The 20357-nt window shown below is 45.9% G+C and overlaps 1 protein-coding gene across 3 annotated transcripts; it reads right to left on the bottom strand.

Annotated features, from left to right (window-relative positions):
* Positions 1-655: 655 nt before the first annotated feature.
* Positions 656-19842, bottom strand: THNSL2 (threonine synthase like 2). Of its 3 annotated transcripts, none has more exons than XM_080976874.1 (9): positions 19733-19842; positions 15713-15952; positions 11968-12162; positions 10353-10505; positions 7706-7936; positions 6421-6569; positions 4192-4317; positions 2051-2202; positions 656-978 (listed from the first exon to the last, which is right to left on the bottom strand). In XM_080976874.1, the coding sequence occupies exons 2-9, from the start codon at positions 15933-15935 to the stop codon at positions 768-770; spliced, it is 1440 nt and encodes a 479-aa protein (XP_080833000.1). In that variant the 5' UTR covers positions 15936-15952; positions 19733-19842; the 3' UTR covers positions 656-767. The 3 variants fall into 3 exon arrangements, with proteins under 3 accessions (XP_080833000.1, XP_080833002.1, XP_080833001.1); XM_080976876.1 differs by having other exon boundaries at positions 19704-19821; XM_080976875.1 differs by having other exon boundaries at positions 19611-19749.
* Positions 19843-20357: the final 515 nt, after the last annotated feature.

Genomic DNA, 20357 nt, shown 5'->3' with positions numbered 1-20357 from the left:
GGAACCAGGCAGAGGGCCTTCTCGGTGGTGGCGCCCGCCCTGTGGAACACCCTCCTGTCAGATGTCAAGGAAATAAACAACTATTTGACTTTTAGAAGACATCTGAAGGCAGCCCTGTTTAGAGAAGTTTTTAATGTTTGGTGTTTTTAATATTCTGTTCAGAGCCACCCAGAGTGACTGAGGATACCCAGCCAGATGGGTGGGGTATAAATAATAAATTATTGTTATTACTATGAATTGAAATGGAAAATGGAAATGCTATGAAATGTAGAATGTATAATGATTTGGTTTTTTAATATTCCCTTGGGAGCTGTCCAGAGTGGCTGGGGAAACCCAGCCAGATGGGTGGGATATAAATTTATTATTACAGTGGTACCTCTGGTTGCAAATGGGATCCGTTCCAGAGCTCTGTTCGCAACCTGAGCGGAACGCAACCTGTACCTGCGCGTGTTACGATTCGCCGGTTCTGCGCATGCGTGTGACGTCATTTTGAGCATCTGTGCATGCGCGAGTGGCGAAACCCGGAAGTAACCCTTTGCGGTTCTTCCGGGTCGCCGCGGGACACAACCTGAAAACACTCAACCTGAAGCAAGCGCAACACGAGGTATGACTGTACTATTGTTGTTGTTGATGATGATGATGATTCTCCAAGAACTGTGACACAACTATGCTTTATTCATTAGCCAAAGCAGCACCAGCTTTCTTATCATATGCCTTGCACAGGAGGCTTCGATGGAGCAATCAACTAGGGGACTCGTTGCAAATGTTCAGCTTGGCGTAGGATTTCTCTGTTTCGCAACTGCTTCTATTTGCTGCCGCAGTAGTTTGGCCCAGTCATCGCCTCTCTTCAGGGCACAAGATCTGGTCTCCATGTCTTTCAGCTTCCGTATCTCAGGCGAGATGTCGAGGGTGAGATCGGCTTTAAGAACGGCATTTTCAAACTTCACAGGGGAGGCAGGAGCCAAGCAACACCTGGAACTGGAGCGGAAGAAAAGAGGAAATGAGCACATCTCAAACCTCAAAATGTCTCTGAAATTTGGACAGGACTGAATGGGTTCCGTCTCAAAGAATGCTCTTGCCACAGTAAATTTGTTGATCTTCAAATCCTTGTGGGTCCCTTCACATATTGCGCCCTAAACAGCTTTGGCCCTGTATACCTGAAGGAGCGTCTCCACCACCATCGTTCAGCCCGGACACTGAGGTTCAGCTCTGAGGGATGGGAAACTACAGGGAACCAGGCAGAGGGCCTTCTTGGTAGTGGCGCCCGCCCTGTGGAACGCCCTCCCATCAGATGTCAAGGAGATAAATAACTACAAGCTAAATTTATAGTATTATCTCCCATGCTGCAGGTGGGGGAGTGGAATAATAATAATAATAATAATAATAATAATAATAATAATAATAATTTATTATTTATACCCCACCCATCTGGCTGAGTTTCCCCAGCCACACTGGGCGGCTTCGAACCGAATATTAAAAACAATACAGCATCAGACATTAAAAACTTCCCTAAACAGGACCGCCTTCTGTTGTCTTTTAAAAGTAAAATAGTTGTTTGTTGCCTTGACATCTGCTGGGAGGGCGTTCCACAGGGCGGGTGCCACCACTGGGAAGGCCCTCTGCCTGGTTCCCTGTAACTTCACTTCTCGCAGCGAGGGAACCGCCAGAAAGCGCTCAGTGCTGGACCTCAGTGTCCGGGATGGATGATGGGGGTGGAGACGCTCCTTCAGGTATGCAGGACTGAGGCCTTTTAAGGCTTTAAAGGTTAGCACCTTTTTATCAACATCATTTTATGTTCTCAGGATGGGTATTATACTGGTAAGAAACAAAAAGCACAGGTTGTTGTTGTTGTTAATACTATGATTTTATTAATCTTATTATAGCTGCAATATAATTTATTTATGCAATTAATAAATAATAAATATATTTTTTAAATTGCTATATTCATTTGCATGCTTTAGTATATTATAATAATACTAACAATATTCTATAATATATATAATTCTGTAATAAGAAAGCTACTAAAGCGTGCAGACAAATTCATGCTTACATGCTTGGATGGCAACTGGAGCGCTTATAATGGTAGCAAACAGCAGTGGCGGAATGGGGACAGAGGAGATAGCGGTTGTCCTCCCAGCAGCGTCTCATGGTTTGGACAATTTCTTCATCAGAGACTGAGCAAGACTTCAGACCTTCAGAAAGCTGCAACGAGACAGAGGACTCAGAAAGCTGTAACCAGACTCAGAGGATACAGCTGCAAATACAGTGGTACCTCAGGTTATATACGCTTCAGGTTACAGACTCCGCTAACCCAGAAATAGTACCCCAGGTTAAGAACTTTGCTTCAGGATGAGAACAGAAATTGTGCTCCGGCGGTGCGGCAGCAGCAGGAGGCCCCATTAGCTAAAGTGGTGCTTCAGGTTAAGAACAGTTTCAGGTTAATAACGGACCTCCAGAACGAATTAAGTTTTTAACCCGAGGTACCACTGTATTACGCTTTATGTACTTTTTTTCCACAGTGTTTTTAAATATATGTGTAGATTCCACCAGAAGGACGCGGGTGGCGCTGTAGGTTAAACCACAGAGCCTAGGGCTTGCCGATCAGAAGGTCGGCGGTTCGAATCCCCGTGACGGGGTGAGCTCCCGTTGCTCAGTCCCTGCTCCTGCCAACCTAGCAGTTCGAAATCACGTCAAAGTGCAAGTAGATAAATACCGTATTTTTTGCACCACAACACTCACTTTTTTCCTCCTAGAATGTAAGGGGAAATGTCTGTGCGTGTTATGGAGCGAATGCCTACGGGTGGCGGGGGGGGGGGATCTGCTGCAGCCGTGAGCAGAGGATCCATGGTTCCCCTTCCTTCCCTCCTCCGTGGCTCGCTATGAAACAGCAAAGTGGGAGAATAGCCGCTGAGCGGGGAGGAGAGAGGGACAGAGAGCCTGCTTCTTTAAAGGAGCAAAGCGGGAGAGGAGAGGAGCCGCTTACACAAGTGTAAGCGGCTCCTGTCCGGTTGGTTCCTTTAAAGCAAGCAGGCTCTCTGTCCCTCTCTCCTCCCCACTCAGCTCGCTACATAGCAGCAAAGTTTTTCAGCTCGCTAAGCCGGGGATGAGCGGGGAGGAGGAAGAAAAGCAGAGCCTGCTTGCTTTAAAGGAGCAAAGTGGGAGAGGAGAGGAGCCTTCTCCCCTTATACCCCTCTTCTGCATTATTAGCAGCATCCTTCTCCACCCACCCCACGCGTGCTCCTTCTCCCCTTAAACCCCTCTTCTGCATTATTAGCAGCATCCTTCTCCACCCACCCCACGCGTGTTCCTTCTCCCCTTAAACCCCTCTTCTGCATTATTAGCAGCATCCTTCTCCACCCACCCCACACGTGTTCCTTCTCCCCTTAAACCCCTCTTCTGCATTATTAGCAGCATCCTTCTCCACCCACCCCACGCGTGTTCCTTCTCCCCTTAAACCCCTCTTCTGCATTATTAGCAGCATCCTTCTCCACCCACCCCACGCGTGCTCCTTGTCCCTTGAGTGCTTTTTCTTCCCTCCCCACTTAAAACGTGGTTACAAAGCACGGATCCACATGGATCCTCAGGATTTTTGCATTGGGCTACTCCAAACTCACTGTCAGATCACATGTCTGTGGCCACAGCATGAACCACAAAAATCATACACCCACTGTGTTAAGAATATTTTTTTTCTTGTTTTCCTCCTCTAAAAACTAGGTGCGTGTTATGGTCGGGTGCATGTTATAGAGCGAAAAATACGGTAGGTACCGCTCCGGTGGGAAGGTCAACAGCACTTCCGTGCGCTGCTCTGGTTCTCCAGAAAGCGGCTTAGTCATGCTGGCCACATGACCCAGAAGCTGTGCGCCGGCTCCCTTGGCCAATAAAGCGAGATGAGCGCCACAACCCCAGAGTTGGTCACGACTGGATCTAATGTTCAGGGGTCCCTTTACCTTTACCTAGATTCCACCAGAGAAACTGTAGACATCACCTGCACAGTGAACATCGCAACTGGTTGATCGGCACAGCTGCATCCTGGCATCCCTAAGCACTGCATTGATCTCCCCACCAATACCTCTCCTCTCCCTTCCAGGAAGCGATGCTTCTGACGTGAGGCCCGTTGCACGGCAGCCGCTCCTGAAAGAGAGCCTTCAAACTAAAAGCAAGCTGAAGAATCATAGGCAAATCATAGCTAACCTTCTTTTGCAACTGGGACGGGAGCTGGACTTTTTTAGCAGAGTAAAATTCTTCCATCACACTTCGGACCAAGTTGCTGTCTGAGCCGGAGAACAGCCAAAAGATCCTTTCCATGTTGTAAGGTTCCTAGCAAAGGAAAAGATGGCACAAGCCGTTTTCTAGAAGGAGGTTTATGGTCAGAAGCAAGCAAGCATTTAGATATGGCAAAGATTATGCTGGAGCCAAAGGAAATGGATTACAGGAAAAAGGCACCCATCAACAAATCTATTTAAAAAAAAATAAAAAAATTATTAAGTACAAATTAGAAAACGTACATATTCACAACAAAAGAAAATACAAAAGAAAAAGAAAATACATCTAACCAAGGAAAAAGAATTAGAGAATATTTTGTCTCTTTTCATATTTATAGTTATTTATACCTCTATAAAATGCTATTCACAATAAAGCAGTGAAATGAAAGATAAGATATCAGAAAAAAGAAAAAAAGAACAAAGAATAAAGAAGTAAAAGAAAAAGATCATAAGTGGAAAATTTTTAAAAGTAGATAAGTACTCACAATACATAGCCGTTTCCCATCTATATTTATATTCAATTGTATAATTTCATCTTGTCCTTATCTACCTTAAATAAATTGTTTCACATTCCAGAAAGCCCAAAGGGCTATGGTATGGCTCTAAATCAGGGAGAGAGATCAGATTTTTCAGGACTACAGCTCCCATAATCCCTGACCTCTGGATATGGCTGATGGGAGTTGGAGTCCAACACCACCCGGAGAGCCACGGTTTCTCCATCCCTTCTCTATATAGTTCAAGGGAACGGTCTTAGGATCTTGAGGCAGCTGAGTCACTCTGCAAGGAGTTCCTTCACAAACCAGGGCTTCATCCAGGAAGAACATCCCATCAGACTTCCCCAAACTGACTCTCTGTGGTTCCCTCTCTACCTTTTCCCTTGAGAAAGGGAGGAAATTGGCTGTCAAACTGGCAGGCAAACACAGGCACCAGTTCTTGCCCAGAAGTTCCTGCAAAAAGCCAGCTGGAATGGAAGGCATATGTAGCTGGTTCCTAAGCAGAGCCACAGCTCATTTCTCCCTCTGCGTCAGCCTGATGGAATAGCTGATGATGACTGACAACTGGGGGAGCGAGGAAGCCGATGGAGCTGATCTCCCAGCAAGGCTGATGGAATGGCCCATCAATGGAGTGAGCATGACTGGGGGAGGCTCAGGGAGCTATAATAATAATAATAATAATAATAATAATAATAATAATAATTTATTATTTATACCTCGCCCATCTGGCTGGGCTTCCCCAGCCACTCTGGGCGGCTTCCAACAAAATATTAAAATACAGTAATGCATCAAACATTAAAAGCTTCCCTAAACAGGGCTGCCTTCAGATGTCTTCTAAAAGTCTGGTAGTTGTTGTTCTCTTTGACATCTGGTGGGAGGGCGTTCCACAGGGCGTGTGCCACTACTGAGAAGGCCCTCTGCCTGGTTCTCTGTAACTTGGCTTCTCGCAGGGAGAGAACCACCAGAAGGCCCTCGGCGTTGGACCTCAGTGTCCGGGTAGAATGATGGGGGTGGAGACGCTCCTTCAGGTATACTGGACTGAGGCCGTTTAGGGCTTTAAAGGTCAGCACCAACACTTTGAATTGTGCTCGGAAACGTACTGGGAGCCAATTGTAGGTCTTTCAAGACCGGTGTTATGTGGTCTCAGCAGCCGCTCCCAGTCACCAGTCTAGCTGCCGCATTCTGGATTAATTGCAGTTTCCGGGTCACCTTCATAGGTAGCCCCACATAAAGCGCATTGCAGTTGTCCAAGCGGGAGATGACTAGAGCATGCACCACTCTGGCGAGACAGTCCGTGGGCAGATAGGGTCTCAGCCTGCGTACCAGATGGAGCTGGTAAACAGCTGCCCTGGACACAGAATTGACCTGCGCCTCCATGTATAGCTGAGAGTCCAAAATGACTCCCAGACTGCGCACCTGGTCCTTCAGGGGCACAGTTACCCCATTCAGGACCAGGGAGTCCTCCACACCCGCCCACCTCCTGTCCCCCCAAAACAGTACTTCTGTCTTGTCAGGATTCAACCAATCTGTTAGCCGCCATCCATCCTCCAACCGCCTCCAGACACTCACACAGGACCTTCACTGGTTTTGATTTGAAAGAAAGGTAGAGCTGGTCCTCACATTTCTACCATACTAAACAGCACGTTCCTCTCCAGGTAAATTACCTGAATATCCATTGCTGAAGCCAGTGTTGACTTCACAGACCTGGACAATGAGAAATCACCCTGTTGGATAGCTCTGTGTACCACATCGTTGTCATTTACCACTGCCACAAGATCAATGGGGAGCCCCATCTTCTGTGCAAGACATCCAGCTGGACCAAAGAAACAAACCATCAGTAATTTGTACCACAGATCTCCTTACATAAAGCAGCTGCACAATATGGTTCCGAAATCATTTCAACTATTCTATTTGATCTGATTGTCAATACTGAATACAGTTGTGATTGGTGATATTGGAAGTTGCTGGCATTTTACTGTTAATTTAATTGCTATGTTTTATGGTTATATGTTTTGCATGGTTCCTTGTCTGTCCCCCATGAGTGATGAAAGCCGGCCAAATTATGCAAAAGAGCAAAACTTCAGAAATATGTAAAGCCTGCACTCCGCTCTGCTTATGTAATTTATGCAGGTTGCAGAATTTAGTTGTTCTGGTTACATAAACTGGCTGTATTCCAGGTGCCCAATCCCAGGGTCTATAATAATAATAATTTTTATTTATACCCCGCCCTCCCCAGCCAAGGCCGGGCTCAGGGCAGCTAACAAGCAATAATAAAAACAAGATGAATGAATACAACTTAAAAACAAGATTAAAATACAACATTAAAATATTGAAACATTAAAATATTAAAATGCAGCTTCATCACAGGAGGAGAAAGGAAAAAGAAAAAAGAAAGAGGGGGAGGGAATCAAACTGGCTCTAAGCCAAAGGCCAGGTGGAACAACTCTGTCTTACAGGCCCTGTGGAAAGAAATCAGATCCTGCCGGGCCCTGGTCTCATGAGGCAGAGCGTTCCACCAGGCCGGAGCCAGTGTTGAAAAGGCCCTGGCTCTGGTTGAGGCTAATCTAATGTCCTTAGGGCCTGGGACCTCTAGGGTGTTGCTATTTATGGACCTTGAGGCTCTCCGTGGGGCATACCAGGAGAGGCGGTCCCGTAGGTACGAGGGTCCTAGGCCGTGAAGGGCAATGGCAATTAAACATAGGGGCTGAGACAATGCTTGCGGCTCAGCGAGCCTCGATGAACTAGGAGAAATATTCAGCAAACCTCAGAAATATGGCCAGATTGTTTAGGAGTACTAGGTTTGCACTGAAACAGCAAAATAAAAAGCTGTCTTTGACGTGCTGCTCGTTTTACAGCTCCTCCCACCTCCAGCGATGCAACTTTCAGACAGGTCTAGCACAATTCATTACAACTCAAGGAAGCATTTTGGTGTTCTTGGATTTTGCCAACCTGTGAGATTTCCTCCTCCCCCAGTTGGAACAACCACCTCCACAACTGGCAGCGGAGCAGCATCCATAGATGGAGCACACCGGAAGTAGGCGTAGAAAAAATGAGCGATCTGCACCAGAATTCTGGACCAGTTGATCGAATTCAGACTCATCAGGTTGTGTCTCCTTGAAAAATCCTCATCCGCAAAGAGTTCTTTGATGGGCTCATCAATTTCATCACTGTTGCCTTCAGCTGGAGGGAGAAGCAGGGATGGAAGAGGCAGGCATGAAGGGTGCTACTTCAGTCGTGTCGCAGAAGAGTGCCTCGCTCCACTGCGCCATTGCCAGCCCAGAGGTGAAGGGGATTGTGAAGGAAGCAGGGCACCAAAGATTGTAAAAGGACCTGCCAGCTGATGGTGAGCGGTTGAGGATGAAATCCGTAAACTAAAATTTAAACCTCCCGTCCCATGTGTGTATGTGAGAGAAATGCAGTCATACCTCATGTTATGTCCGTTTCATGTTACGTTCTTTCAGGTTACGTCCCGTGGCGACCCAGAAGTACCGGAAAGGGTTACTTCCGGGTTTCGCCGCTCGCGCATGCGCAGAAATGCAAAATGATGTCACACACATGCGCAGAAGCGGCAAATCGCAACCCGCGCGTGCGCAGATGCGCTGCTGCGGGTTGCGCTCTTTTCATGTTGCGAACGGATCCCATTCCCAACCAGAGGTACCACAGTACGAGAGTAATCAGGCTGTGAAGCACTTTTAGCAGAGTAAAAACACTTCGTGCTTTTTACTGGACTCTGAGCAGAGGCCAGGCATGTATGTCTGCTCACATTGCTGGCTTGAAAAGAAGAAACAGATAGAGGCGAGGAGGAAGGAGAAAAGATTAAGATCCTTTGCCCTATTTCCCAGCACAGGATGTAGGGAATACAGTCGTACCTTGGTTGTCAAACGCCCTGGAACTCAGACATTTTAGCTCCCGAACGATGCAAACCTTAAAATGAGTGTTCCTGTTTGCGAACATTCTTTTGGAACCCGAACGTCCGATGGGGCTTTCAATGTTTCTGACTGGCTGCAGGAGCTTCCTGCAGCCAATCAGAAGCCGTGTTTTGTTTTCTGAATGTTTTGAAAGTCAAACGGACTTCCGGAACGGATTCCGTTCGATTTCCAAGGTATGACTGTATAACATCACACAGATCTGTCTTCTCTAGGAATACAAGAACTCTGTGAGTCTTAACCCCCTCATATACTTATGTAGCAAACATAATTGTGATTTTGACTGCAGATTTCCCAACACTGGCAGTGGGCCATTGAGTTCAGTACTGTCTACACCGAGGGCAGCCAACATGGTGCCATCCAGATGTTGTGGGCTTTGTTGGATGGTTTTAGATGACTAGGAGAGGATATTTTATTTGTTAATTATCCTTCCTCTTTCCACTTGTGTGAGAATGCAAATAGCTATTTCAGCAGAGAGAGAAATCACTATCCTTATGCAGTTTATCTCCAGAAGCTATTTGGTACAATGTTGCATAACCAGTCCTATTTTTTAGGGAAAGAGGTGCCGGAACTCACCATGAACGCCTCCCTTGTTCGCTTAGAATGGCAATGGCGCCTACCTGAGAGGTGCTGGAACTGAGTTCTGGTGTGTTCTGGCTGAAAAGAAAGCTCTGTGCATAGCTATCTAGAATAATTATGATATCCAAGGTGCTTAGGTAGACTGTGGTTGTTTCTCCCTTTTTTATTTTTCCCTCTTAACAATGAAATCACTCTCAGACTGTTTAAGTAAACAAGAAAAATACAAGGTTTGCTCACTTGGCAAAGTCTTGCCAGGATTCAATAAATACAGTGATAAAAATCAGGCAGGTAATAATTCTTAAAAGTTACAAAAGTCCATAGTCCAAAATGGAGTGAGCTCCCTGTTGGAGAACTCACAGACATCCTACCCCATTGCAGGTAAAGAGAAGAGTGTGCAGTGACTGAAAGTAGAAAACATTAAGTTTCGGTTGTTCACCTTCTGACCACACAAGTTTAGAGGATGTGATAGTTTGGGATTATCTACCAATCGTGCATTTGTAACTTGGCTGCATATCCTCACACAGACTTTAATACTTATCACCAGTGCTTTTTTTCTATAAAAAAAAAAAGTTTAGGGGTACTCTCATTTTCCTACTCATATTGAAACAGGTAAAGGGAAAGGTACCCCTGACCGTTAGGTCCAGTCGCGGACGACTCTGGTTTTGCGCGCTCATCTCGCGCTATAGGCGGAGGGAGCCGGCGTTTGTCCGCAGACAGTTTTTCCGGGTCATGTGGCCAGCCTTCCCGCCGGAGTGGTACCTATTTATCTACTTGCACTTTGACGTGCTTTCGAACTGCTAGGTTGGCAGGAGCTGGGACCAAGAAACGGGAGCTCACCCCGTCACGGGGATTCAAACCACTGACCTTCTGATTGGCAAGCCCAAGAGGCTCAGTGGTTTAGACCACAGCGCCACCTGGATCCTCCATATTGAAATACTGCCCCTCAATGAGGCCAAACTTAGATTCACAAAATGTTTAGGGGCATGCGTACCCCCAGAAAAAAGCACTGCTGACCACTCCTGACCACTAGGCAACAAATCCACAATGACCGAACCCAGAAGCACTCTGAAGTTAAAAATGGAGTCGCTCACTGATAAACACGTGGACGTTGTCTTCAATCACTGTCGTCATCTGCCGCTCTTGCACCTGACTGCAGAGGCCGCGTGGAAGCAGAACAAATATGTCCACGTTCTTTTCACCCCGGACACTTTCGATGGCTGAACTCCCAGTATCCCCTGAAGTCCCTGTTTAAAAAAAATAACCAAGACTGTTAAAGACTTGCTGGGAGTCTGCAAGGTCAGAGGGAAAGAAGGCGCACTCCAGGCCAACCTTTTGAGTCCCAGGAAACCCATCAATAACGCTGATCCACTTTTAGGTTCCCACTCCCATGGTATGACAATTTCCCACCTACCCATTTCGACTCTCTGGCACCCTATCTGCATAACCAAGCAATTCTAAAATATAGACGCGTTTTTACTCTCACCAGATTGAATGTATTGCCCTCGGCTGTACTTGAGGGACGATTCCAACAGATTCCACACGAAAAACATTTATGTCCCTGTGGATATGGCAGTACTCTTTATAAAGGCTTGAGGAATGAGGTTATCACCCCTCTTTTATTGTCCATTCTGCATCGCCCAGACACTGCCACAGTGTCCTTTCTCTTGGCAGATCAAGATGAGCAGGTGACAGCAAACAGCTCTTGTTTATTCACAGGCCAGAACAGAACTGAACTGAAGGGTTCAGCCAGCCTGCTTATATAGAACTCCACTACAACGCAACAGTAGCAACTTTCTGTAACTAGCCAATCACTGAACGTCACTTTCAATCCCCTATTTGCATATGTGGACCTGAGTGAAAACTATCTACAGTATCCCCCTGCTGGCCCAGGGTGAGAACTTCAGTACATAACAGGCTGCAAGGTTTTTAGCTGGGGCAATCAGAATAAGATTGGCTATTGATTCAAAACCCTAAAATGTATTTTATATAATTGACATTTTTATTTCTATTCTTTGTATATTGTATTGTTGTTTTATTGCTATGGCCGACGGCTGATGCAATTAAAAATTCATTCATTCATTCCCACTACCCTGAGCATAAGAAGATTCCATCCAGTCCAGTATCCTGTTCTCACAATGGCCTATGGAAAGGCTGCCAGCAGGAACCCGAGAGTAACAGCAATCTCTCCACTTGTGATTCCAACCAACTGGGATCCAAAGCTCTGACAGTGGAGCTTTGTGGCTAGTAGCCAAGGACTGCCCTATCCTCCATGAACTTATTTAATCGTCTTTTAAAGCCAGCCAAATTTATGGCCATGGCCGATAAAGTCCCAACCACAGAAGAAAGGCAGAGCAAGTTGATGGATTATGCCAAAATGGCAAAAATGACAGGAAGAATCAGAAATCAGGAAGACAGAAATTTTAAGGAGGAGTGGGGGAAAATCTGATTTAAATAAGAAATTCAGATTTTATTTTATTTTTTAAAAATCATTGATTTTTATCTTCCCTGTTTTTTACTCTCTACTCTGCCAAGGTGCCCAAAATATGCAGCCCGTGGCAGTGAGTTATAGAACACACGAGAAGCGGCCTAAAAGCAAATGCAAATACGTTGAGGCTAGGGGAAAAGAAGCAATAAATGGATTTTGAGCAAAGGCAGCACATTATTAAAAAACGAGCAGAAATCCATTAGTCCTAGCTGCAAACATACCCACTAGAATTGTGACATGCTTCTTCTTCTTCTTCAGGAAATATTGCAGGAACTGCCCCGTGCAGGACAACGACAAGTCCTTGAAAGCGTATGTTACGCCGTGCCACAACTCCAGAACGTTCAAGCCCTTCTCCAGTCTTGACAGGTGAACAATATCTTTGTGCCTGAACCTGCTGAATGCTCTGTCAATCAGGTCTAGCGGAAGACGACAAGTCAAAAGACATTGTTAGCTTGGAACCATGAAAGAAAATATGGCGAAACGATACCAACGATAATTGAATGGCAGACGCTCATGATAGAATATTTCCAACTAGCAAAAAGTCAGAGGAGCTTGAAATCAGAATATATATGGAATATATATTTAAGGAATATATAAGATTATATTGTACAAATAATACCATCTCAGCAGAACTGGAATGATACCTGTAAGCAAAAATGAATGAAACGAATACTTTAGTGGGATACATGAAAAAGGATATAATGTAAAGCTGTGTGATAAAATTATGATTATATAAACAGTATAATGAGAACGATTGGAAGTTTTATGCATAAATTGATGGTTATGATTTGGCATAAATTTTGGGTTCTTTTTCTTTTCTTTTCTATCTTTTTATCTTCTTTTTTCTTGTTCTTATGTCTTCATGTGTGTTTTTTTGTATTCAATTCTCTTATACTTACCTTCATGATCATTTGTGTCTGTATTTTAAACCAATAAAGATTTACCATGGGGGGAAATTTTAAAAAATGGCACTTTTAAAAATATTGGCCCTTCAGATATATTAACATGACAGTCAAGTCAAGTTTTACCTCAGTAATGCTGCACTCCAGAATAAAGGCAACAATATTTAATTAGGGGAAATACAATGCCAGTGGTCCACAAATTTGGGCTAATCTTTGTGGTCAGACAAAAGAGGCGTAGTGAGCAGAACCCGGGCTCATCCCGTCTAGAGGAGTTGGGGGTTGTAATGGGTATGAGTTACTCGTGCGTAAACTGGTGCCTCTCTAGGCTAATTTGCCTTGTTAAACCTTTCTGACTGCACAGCCCTTTCTCATCGTGGCTGCCTCAGTCGCTGGCAGAATCCGTCAGTGGGCGTTTCTTGAACCTCTTCCAACATAAAAGTTGTTTGACACCCAGTCTCCTCCTCCTCTCACTGCGCGGGAGTCTTCTGCGCAGCGAGGGCGTGGGTAGCGGAGGACCTGTGCCCTCCTCACTGAGGTCCAGTGAAGAGTCCTGGAGCCCTCTCTCCGATTCCCCCATCTGCCCCCCTTTATCCCTGGTGTTGCGCTTAAATGCTTCCCCCTCTACTGAGCTGTTTCTCCCCCTGCTGCTGGGTCCTTCGCCAGCATCATCTAGGAGCCTCCCCTTCACCTCTCGCTCCGATGTCAGTTCCCTGACAGGGGCACTGTTATACGGTGGTTCCGCTCCTTCCTCCTGGGCCGTGTCCAGAAAGTGGTGGTGGGGGATGAGTGTTCAGACCCCTGGGCTCTCACTTGTGGGGTGCCTCCATCCTCTCCCCCATGCTTTTTAATATCTATATGAAGCTGCTGGGAGAGATCATCAGGAGGTTTGGGCTGGGTGTTCATCAGTATGCAGATGACACCCAGCTCTACCTCTAAATCAGAACCAGTGAAGGCAGGGAAGGTCCTGTGTGAGTGTCTGGAGGCGGTTGGAGGATGGATGGCGGCTAATGGATTGAGGTTGAACCCTGACAAGACAGAAGTACTGTTTTGGGGGGAAGGGGGCGGGCGGGTGTGGAGGACTCCCTGGTCCTGAATGAGGTAACTGTGCCCCTGAAGGACCAGGTGCACAGCCTGGGAGTCATTTTGGACTTCCAGCTGTCCATGGAGGCGCAGGTCAATTCTGTGTCCAGGGCAGCTGTCTACCAGCTCCACCTGCTCACAGGCTGAGACACTACCTGCCCACGGACTGTCTCACCAGAGTGGTGAATGCTCTAGTTATCTCCCGCTTGGACTACTGCAATGCGCTCTACGTGGGGCTACCTTTGAAGGTCACCTGGTAACTGCAATTAATCCAGAATGCGGCAGCTAGACTGGTGACCGGGAGTGGCCACCAGGACCACATAACACCGGTCCTGAGAGATCTGCATTGGCTCCCAGTATGTTTCCAAGCACAATTCAAAGTGTTGGTGCTGACCTTTAAAGCCCTAAACGGCCTCAGTTCTGTATACCTGAAGGAGCGTCTCCACCCCCATCGTTCAGCCCGGACACTGAGGTCCGGCGCCGAGGGCCTTCTGGTGGTTCCCTCATTGCGAGAAGTGAGGTTACAAGGAACCAGGCAGAGGGCCTTCTTGGTGGTGGCACCTGCCCTGTGGAACACCCTTCCTTCAGATGTGAAGGAAATAAGCAGCTATCTTATCTTTAAAAGACACCTGAAGGCAGCCTTGTTTAGCAAAGCTTTTACTATTTAATGCTGTATTGTTTTTAACACTTGATTGGGAGCCGCCCAATATGGTCTGAAGCTCAACTGGGGTCTTGCATCCCAATCCCCAATACTATTTGGCTGGTCAGAGATATTCTTTCCTGCTGGTGCCAATAGAACAGGCATAGGCAAACTCGGCCCTCCAGATGTTTTGGGACTACAACTCACATCATCCCAGCCAACAGGACCAGTGGTCAGGGATGATGGGAGTTGTAGTCCCCAAACATGTGGGGGGCCGAGTTTGCCTATGCCTGCGATAGAGGTTTTGTTGGGAACGCAGCACAGAAGGAAAGGGTTAACTCCGCCCCCTGGCTGCTGCTTATTGCAGTCTTGATCTTGATCCTCACCCACGACTGCTACAGTCAAACCTCGGTTGTCAAACTTAATCCGTTCCGGAAGCCCATCCGGCTTCCGAAATGTTCGACAACCGAGGCGTGGCTTCCGACTGGCTGCAGGAGCTTCCTGCACTCAAACGGAAGCCGCATTGGACGTTCGGCTTCCGAAAAACGTTCGAAAACTGGAACCCTTACTTCCGGGTTTTTGTAGTTCGGGAGCCAGAACGTACGGTAACGGAGGCATTGGGGAGTCAAGGTTTGACTGTATTTCCAGTTTAAACGAACTTTAGCACCCTCTCGCTGAAATTTCAAACTGCCCAGGATTTTGTTGCACAATGCACACTGATAAAGTTGAATAAAACACAAGTATATGGAACTTGCCGAACTGATCGGGAGAGAAGAGACGGTGGAAGAAGACTGGAAGAAGTTTAAGGAATATTTGGAAAAATAGGTTAATACTTAAATCTTAGAAAATTTTGGAAGTGGATATAGGTTGTAGGGTTAGAAGTAGAAGATAGGGTATTTTAAAATAGTATTATTTGTAAGTGATAAAATGTGAAGTTATTTTAAGTGTGATTTAAAAAAAAAAAGATGGTTAGAAATTATGATATATGTAAACTGCTAAAGATGAAGTAAAATGGAAATCAGGTAGGTGGGACTTGGGGAATCCCACTTAACAATGTTTAGAAAAATAAGGATATGACAAGAATTTGTTTGTATTGTTTGTCTTTTCTGTTTGTGTTTTTTATTTGTGTTATAAAATGAATAAAAAAATTGGGGGGGGGGGGAGATAAAGTTGAATAAAACACAATAAGAATAATCAATACTACCAGCACATCTACCGCTGCTGTCGAGTCACCCGAAATTAATTACATTATACGAAAGGGAGCAAATAACATTTTCCCATGAAATAAATCTAACATAGTTTTGAAGGCTATCAAATCTCAATAGCTGATCTGGATTCATTTACCATTTAGTTCCGCTTCCGGAATAAGCTCAGGCGAAATGAAGAGAGAGCACAATTGCTTCACCAGTTCTGGGTAAGAGAAGCTGCTCCATTTTCGAAGTGTGGCAGAGTCTAAAGCTGGGATTTTTTGAGGCATGAAAAGACCACCATCACTTGCATAGCCTGATAAAAGAGCACCTTCAAAATCCACACTTCCGGCTCCTCCTCGCGTGCTGACATACCTCATGTTTCTGTTCTTGGCCCCTGCAACACACAAAGCAATTACAGCAAATTATCTTCAGACCTGAGGATCTTCAGACTATGGATACATCTCATAACTTTTGCCTTCCTGTGACCGGTATCTCTAGCAACCAGAAAGAAACCAGATTTGGCAATCCTGAACCAAAAACAATCAATCAATCAAATACCTTTATTGGCACCACAGTATAAAACATTTCAATTAACTGGAATGATTAAAAAGACAAGGGTGAAGCTATCAAGGGTTAAAAGGTCACACTATGGTTGTGTGCATTTGCATATCCAGGCACAGGAAAACTCAGCCCTCCAGATGTTTTGGGACTACAACTCCCATCATCCCTAGCTAACAGGACCAGTGGTGAGGGATGATGGGAGTTGTAGTCCCAAAACATCTGGAGGGCCGAGTTTGCCTATGCCTGTGCTATACCCTGTCTATTTCCCAAAAGGATAGTTCATTGGGAACCATATCAGGTAAGACTGTGGCTAAAAAGGAAGCTACTAAAGCAGTAATATCTTCGTCCTGATCTGCCAGGAGAAACCTTCTTTGGCTTCTTCTCAGAGCTGTGGGCCGGAGGTCCAACATTTTGCTCAGCATCAGTTGGCGAGGTCTGCTGTGCAAAGGGCAATCTAAGAGAATGTGGTCCATTGAATCTTGTACTTCTCGATTGCAGGCACACAAACAGGCTTGAATGGAATGTGTGAGAATCTGCCAGGGCCAGATTTAGGTTTGATGAGGCCCTAAGCTACTGAAGGTAACAGGGCCCTTATATGTCCAGCTGTCCTTTGTCGTCAACAAATGGTCACTGTTTTTTGTGTTGAACACCGTATTTTTTGTTCCATAAGATGCAACCAACCATAAGACGCACCTAGATTTTAGAGGAGGAAAACAAGAAAAAAAATATTCTGAACGAAACATTGGATGTATGATTTTTGTGGTTGATGCTGTGGCCACAGACATGATATGTGATTTGACGGTGAGTTTGGGATAGCCCGATGCAAAAATCCTGAGGATCCATGTGGATCTGTGCTTTGTAACCATGTTTTTTGTGCCATTGCAGCCCCACGAAACAGTGGATGCGTGATTTTTTTGGTGCAGGCTGTAGCCATGGACATGCTATGTGATCTGATGGATAATTTGGGGTGACCCAATGCAAAAATCCTGCGGATCCAAGTGCTTTTACCTCCCCCCTACCAGGTAACCTCCTTTATCGCTGGAGTCCCTTATGTCCCCTCCCGATCGCTTGCTGATCAGCTGATCAGCGGCTTTGTTTCAACACTCCCTTCCCTCTTTCTAAAAAAAATTAAGCACGATCTGCTTTTTGCCCCTGGACAATTCGGCTCCAGGGACCACGCATTCGCTCCATAAGACACACTGACATTTCCCCTTACTTTTTAGGAGGAAAAAAGTGCATCTTATGGAGCGAAAAATACAGTATATGCTATTTGCTCATTTATGGACCTAATTGGTATCTAAAGCCATTTGGACACAACACAATATCTATTTTATCAAAGTAATTGTTGAACTGAAATACAATTAAGAAGTAGAAATGAGCAAACCAGTGATATTTTAGGGATCAGCTAGCAGGCAGGGCCCATAGCTTACATCAGTTTTGTTTCCCTTTAAATTTTTGGGGGCCCCCCAAGAGAGTGGGGCCCTAAGCTATAGCTTGTTTAGCTTACAGTGGTACCTCAGGTTAAGTACTTAATTCGTTCCGGAACTCCGTTCTTAACCTGAAACTGTTCTTAACCTGAAGCACCACTTTAGCTAATGGGGCCTTCTGCTGCTGCCGCGCCGCCGGAGCACGATTTCTGTTCTCATCCTGAAGCAAAGTTCTTAACCTGAGGTACTATTTCTGGGTTAGCGGAGTCTGTAACCTGAAGCGTATGTAAACCCGAGGTACCACTGTATATGTAAATCCAGCACTGGACTCTGCCTTTGGTCACTGCAGAGACAAAAGCATTTAGTCTCGCAAGCATAAAAGCTCTTTGATGGGAAGGGAGTAGGAGATCCTTTAAATATTTGGCACAGGCTGAACCAAAATTATTCATGGGGTGCATCGGCAAAAGTCCCCATTTATAGCAAACTGGAGGTGGTGGAAGGAAATTTTTCAAATTTGGAGAAAGAGGGTCCAGGACATTTACTGAAAATTGCCAGCTACAGTAATCCAACACTCATGCCTTGTATTTAAATGGCTCACTTGTTTTGCCTGAAATGCCAGAACTTTGATTTTTGCTGGTTTCCAGCAAAGCGCCAACAGCGTCCAATTAGCCCAGCTTGAGTTGCAAACTGCAGCTGATCTCAAGAATGAGGTTCAAAGTTCAGCAGCACTGAACGACTGGCCTCATCGGGGCGGCATGATGAGTACCGGATAAAAGCCTGCCCTTTGGCCTTGCCTGAAATCACTGTTGTTGTTTTTTTCAGGGCTGCATGTCGTTCTTTGCAGAAACTGGCAGAAAATGTACAACTGCCAACGAAGCAGAAGACATTTGCCAAGAGTCTTAGGGGATGGACATGGTTACAGAGTTATCTGTGCTGCATAGGCTACATTTATGTGCTGTCTTTTTGTCAGCCCTGGTCTCTCGGCTCCTAGTCCAGCTCTCCAGCCACTACACCACACTGGTTGTGTGTGTGTTTATAAATGGATTACAGGCATGACACAACTGGGAAATGAGCATCTTCGGGTACCAGACCTTTTGTACTGCTGCATTATGGGTAGGAGAGAGAGTCGCTGCAAGGAGATAGGCCTGGGAAGGGAGAAGCCAAAGGGCTTCAGCTGAGTTAATGGAGTGGGCTTCACTTATGTCAATTTTCCCTCTGATGTTACCTGGTGTGGTTAATTTTGAGGCTCCCATCAAAGGCTTTGCAATTGGAAAAAGGAGGGGGGGAGTCAAATATCAACTTTATTTTCCATCTTACTGCAGGTTTCATTTCATATCCCAAAATAAAATTTCATTTTACAGTTTATTATTGTTTATATTCTGAATTTGATATACAGCATACGACCCATGGGCGTTGCCAGGAGTTTTGTTAGGGGAGGGCAGGCCTTTTGTTGGGGGAGAACAGAATCTCAGTAATAATAATAATAATAATTTATACCCCGCCCATCTGGCTGGGTCTCCCCAGCCACTCTGGGCGGCTTACAACAAAACACTAAAATACAATAGCTATGTACAGTGGCACCTCGGGTTAAGTAAAGGTACTTAATTCGTTCCGGAGGTCCGTTCTGAACCTGAAACTGTTCTTAACCTGAAGCACCACTTTAGCTAATGGGGCCTCCCGCTGCTGCTGCTGCCGCACCGCCGGAGCACGATTTCTGTTCTCACCCTGAAGCAAAGTTCTTAACCCGAGGTACTATTTCTGGGTTAGCAGAGTCTGTAACCTGAAGCGTATGTAACCCGAGGTACCACTGTATTTGTACTGATTTGGGGGGGGGACAGCTGCGCCTCCCTTCTCCCACCTTGGCTACACCCATTATATGGGCGCACCCAAATATTTTAAGGCCTCCAAAGGTCTCAGTCCGGCCCTGAACGCTCTGCACCTGCTCAGGGGCACTCTCGCCCTGTGATCATAACGGGATGGAGAGCAAGATGCCGGAGCCGAGTCCCCACGGGGAGCCACAAGTTGAATTCCCAAGACACGCGTGTTGCGCTGCTACAAACCCGCCCGGTTTCCGACGCGGGCGCGCGACGGGCCACTCCGCACCAAGCGCGCAAAAGCGCGCAGAACTTTGAGGCTCCCTCTCGCGTGGGAACGCACTCTGGGGTCAAGGCAACTCCGTTTCCTACCGGCTGCCCGGAGCCCTCGCTGGCGCAGATCCTTCCCTTTCCTCCGGGGAGGCAAAAGCAACCGACGGGCCGGAGATCCGGAGATCTGCTGGGCAGATCGCAAAGGAAGAAACCCCTAGAGGTAAGGGAGCGCAGAGACTTTCCCACGCCTGAACACTTCCGGTTCTCGATTAAAATCCTCCCTACGATGAAGCTCATCTGGATCATAGCTGTCAAGTTACAGATTTGAAAATAAGGGACCAGCAGCCTCGAAAATAAGGGATCACCAGGCAAAATAAGGGATTTTGCTTAACTTATACATAAATCCGGCACTGATGGAGCCATGCTGCTTTGGCTGCGACTGACTGTGTTTTGCAGGGGGTTGGATTAGATGATCCTAAGGATCTACAACTCCGACCAAAGAAGAGTGGCAGACAAAACTGCGGAACGACGTCGAGATGGCAAAGCTTACAGGCAGAATTAGAAACCAGGAAGAGGACCTCTTTAATAAAGAATGGGGAAAGTTTATAATTTAGTTGAAAAGCTATTCTAAAGAGTTACAGACATTGGTAGGATTGACAGAAAACTTGTAGTAAAAATTTGAACTATGGGTGGAGATGCAGAGGGGGAAATCACTACATTAAGA

This window comes from Podarcis pityusensis (assembly GCF_964106645.2).
Source record: "Podarcis pityusensis genome assembly, chromosome: 13".
In the NCBI taxonomy this organism is placed as follows: Eukaryota; Metazoa; Chordata; class Lepidosauria; order Squamata; family Lacertidae; genus Podarcis; species Podarcis pityusensis.
Note: the sequence above shows the minus strand (reverse complement) of the source record. Positions and strands in the feature narration are given on the sequence as shown.

What these genes read in the sequence shown, in the direction of transcription:
- THNSL2 (XM_080976874.1), bottom strand. Translation starts at nt 15,935, where the DNA reads ATGAGGTATGTCAGCACGCGAGGAGGAGCCGGAAGTGTGGATTTTGAA. An exon ending in TCCGGAAGCGGAACTAAATG is followed by an intron (nt 12,163 to 15,712) that starts GTAAATGAATCC and finishes GTCTTCCGCTAG; the next exon opens with ACCTGATTGACAGAGCATTC. An exon ending in CTTCAGCAATGGATATTCAG is followed by an intron (nt 4,318 to 6,420) that starts GTAATTTACCTG and finishes TTCCTTTGCTAG; the next exon opens with GAACCTTACAACATGGAAAG.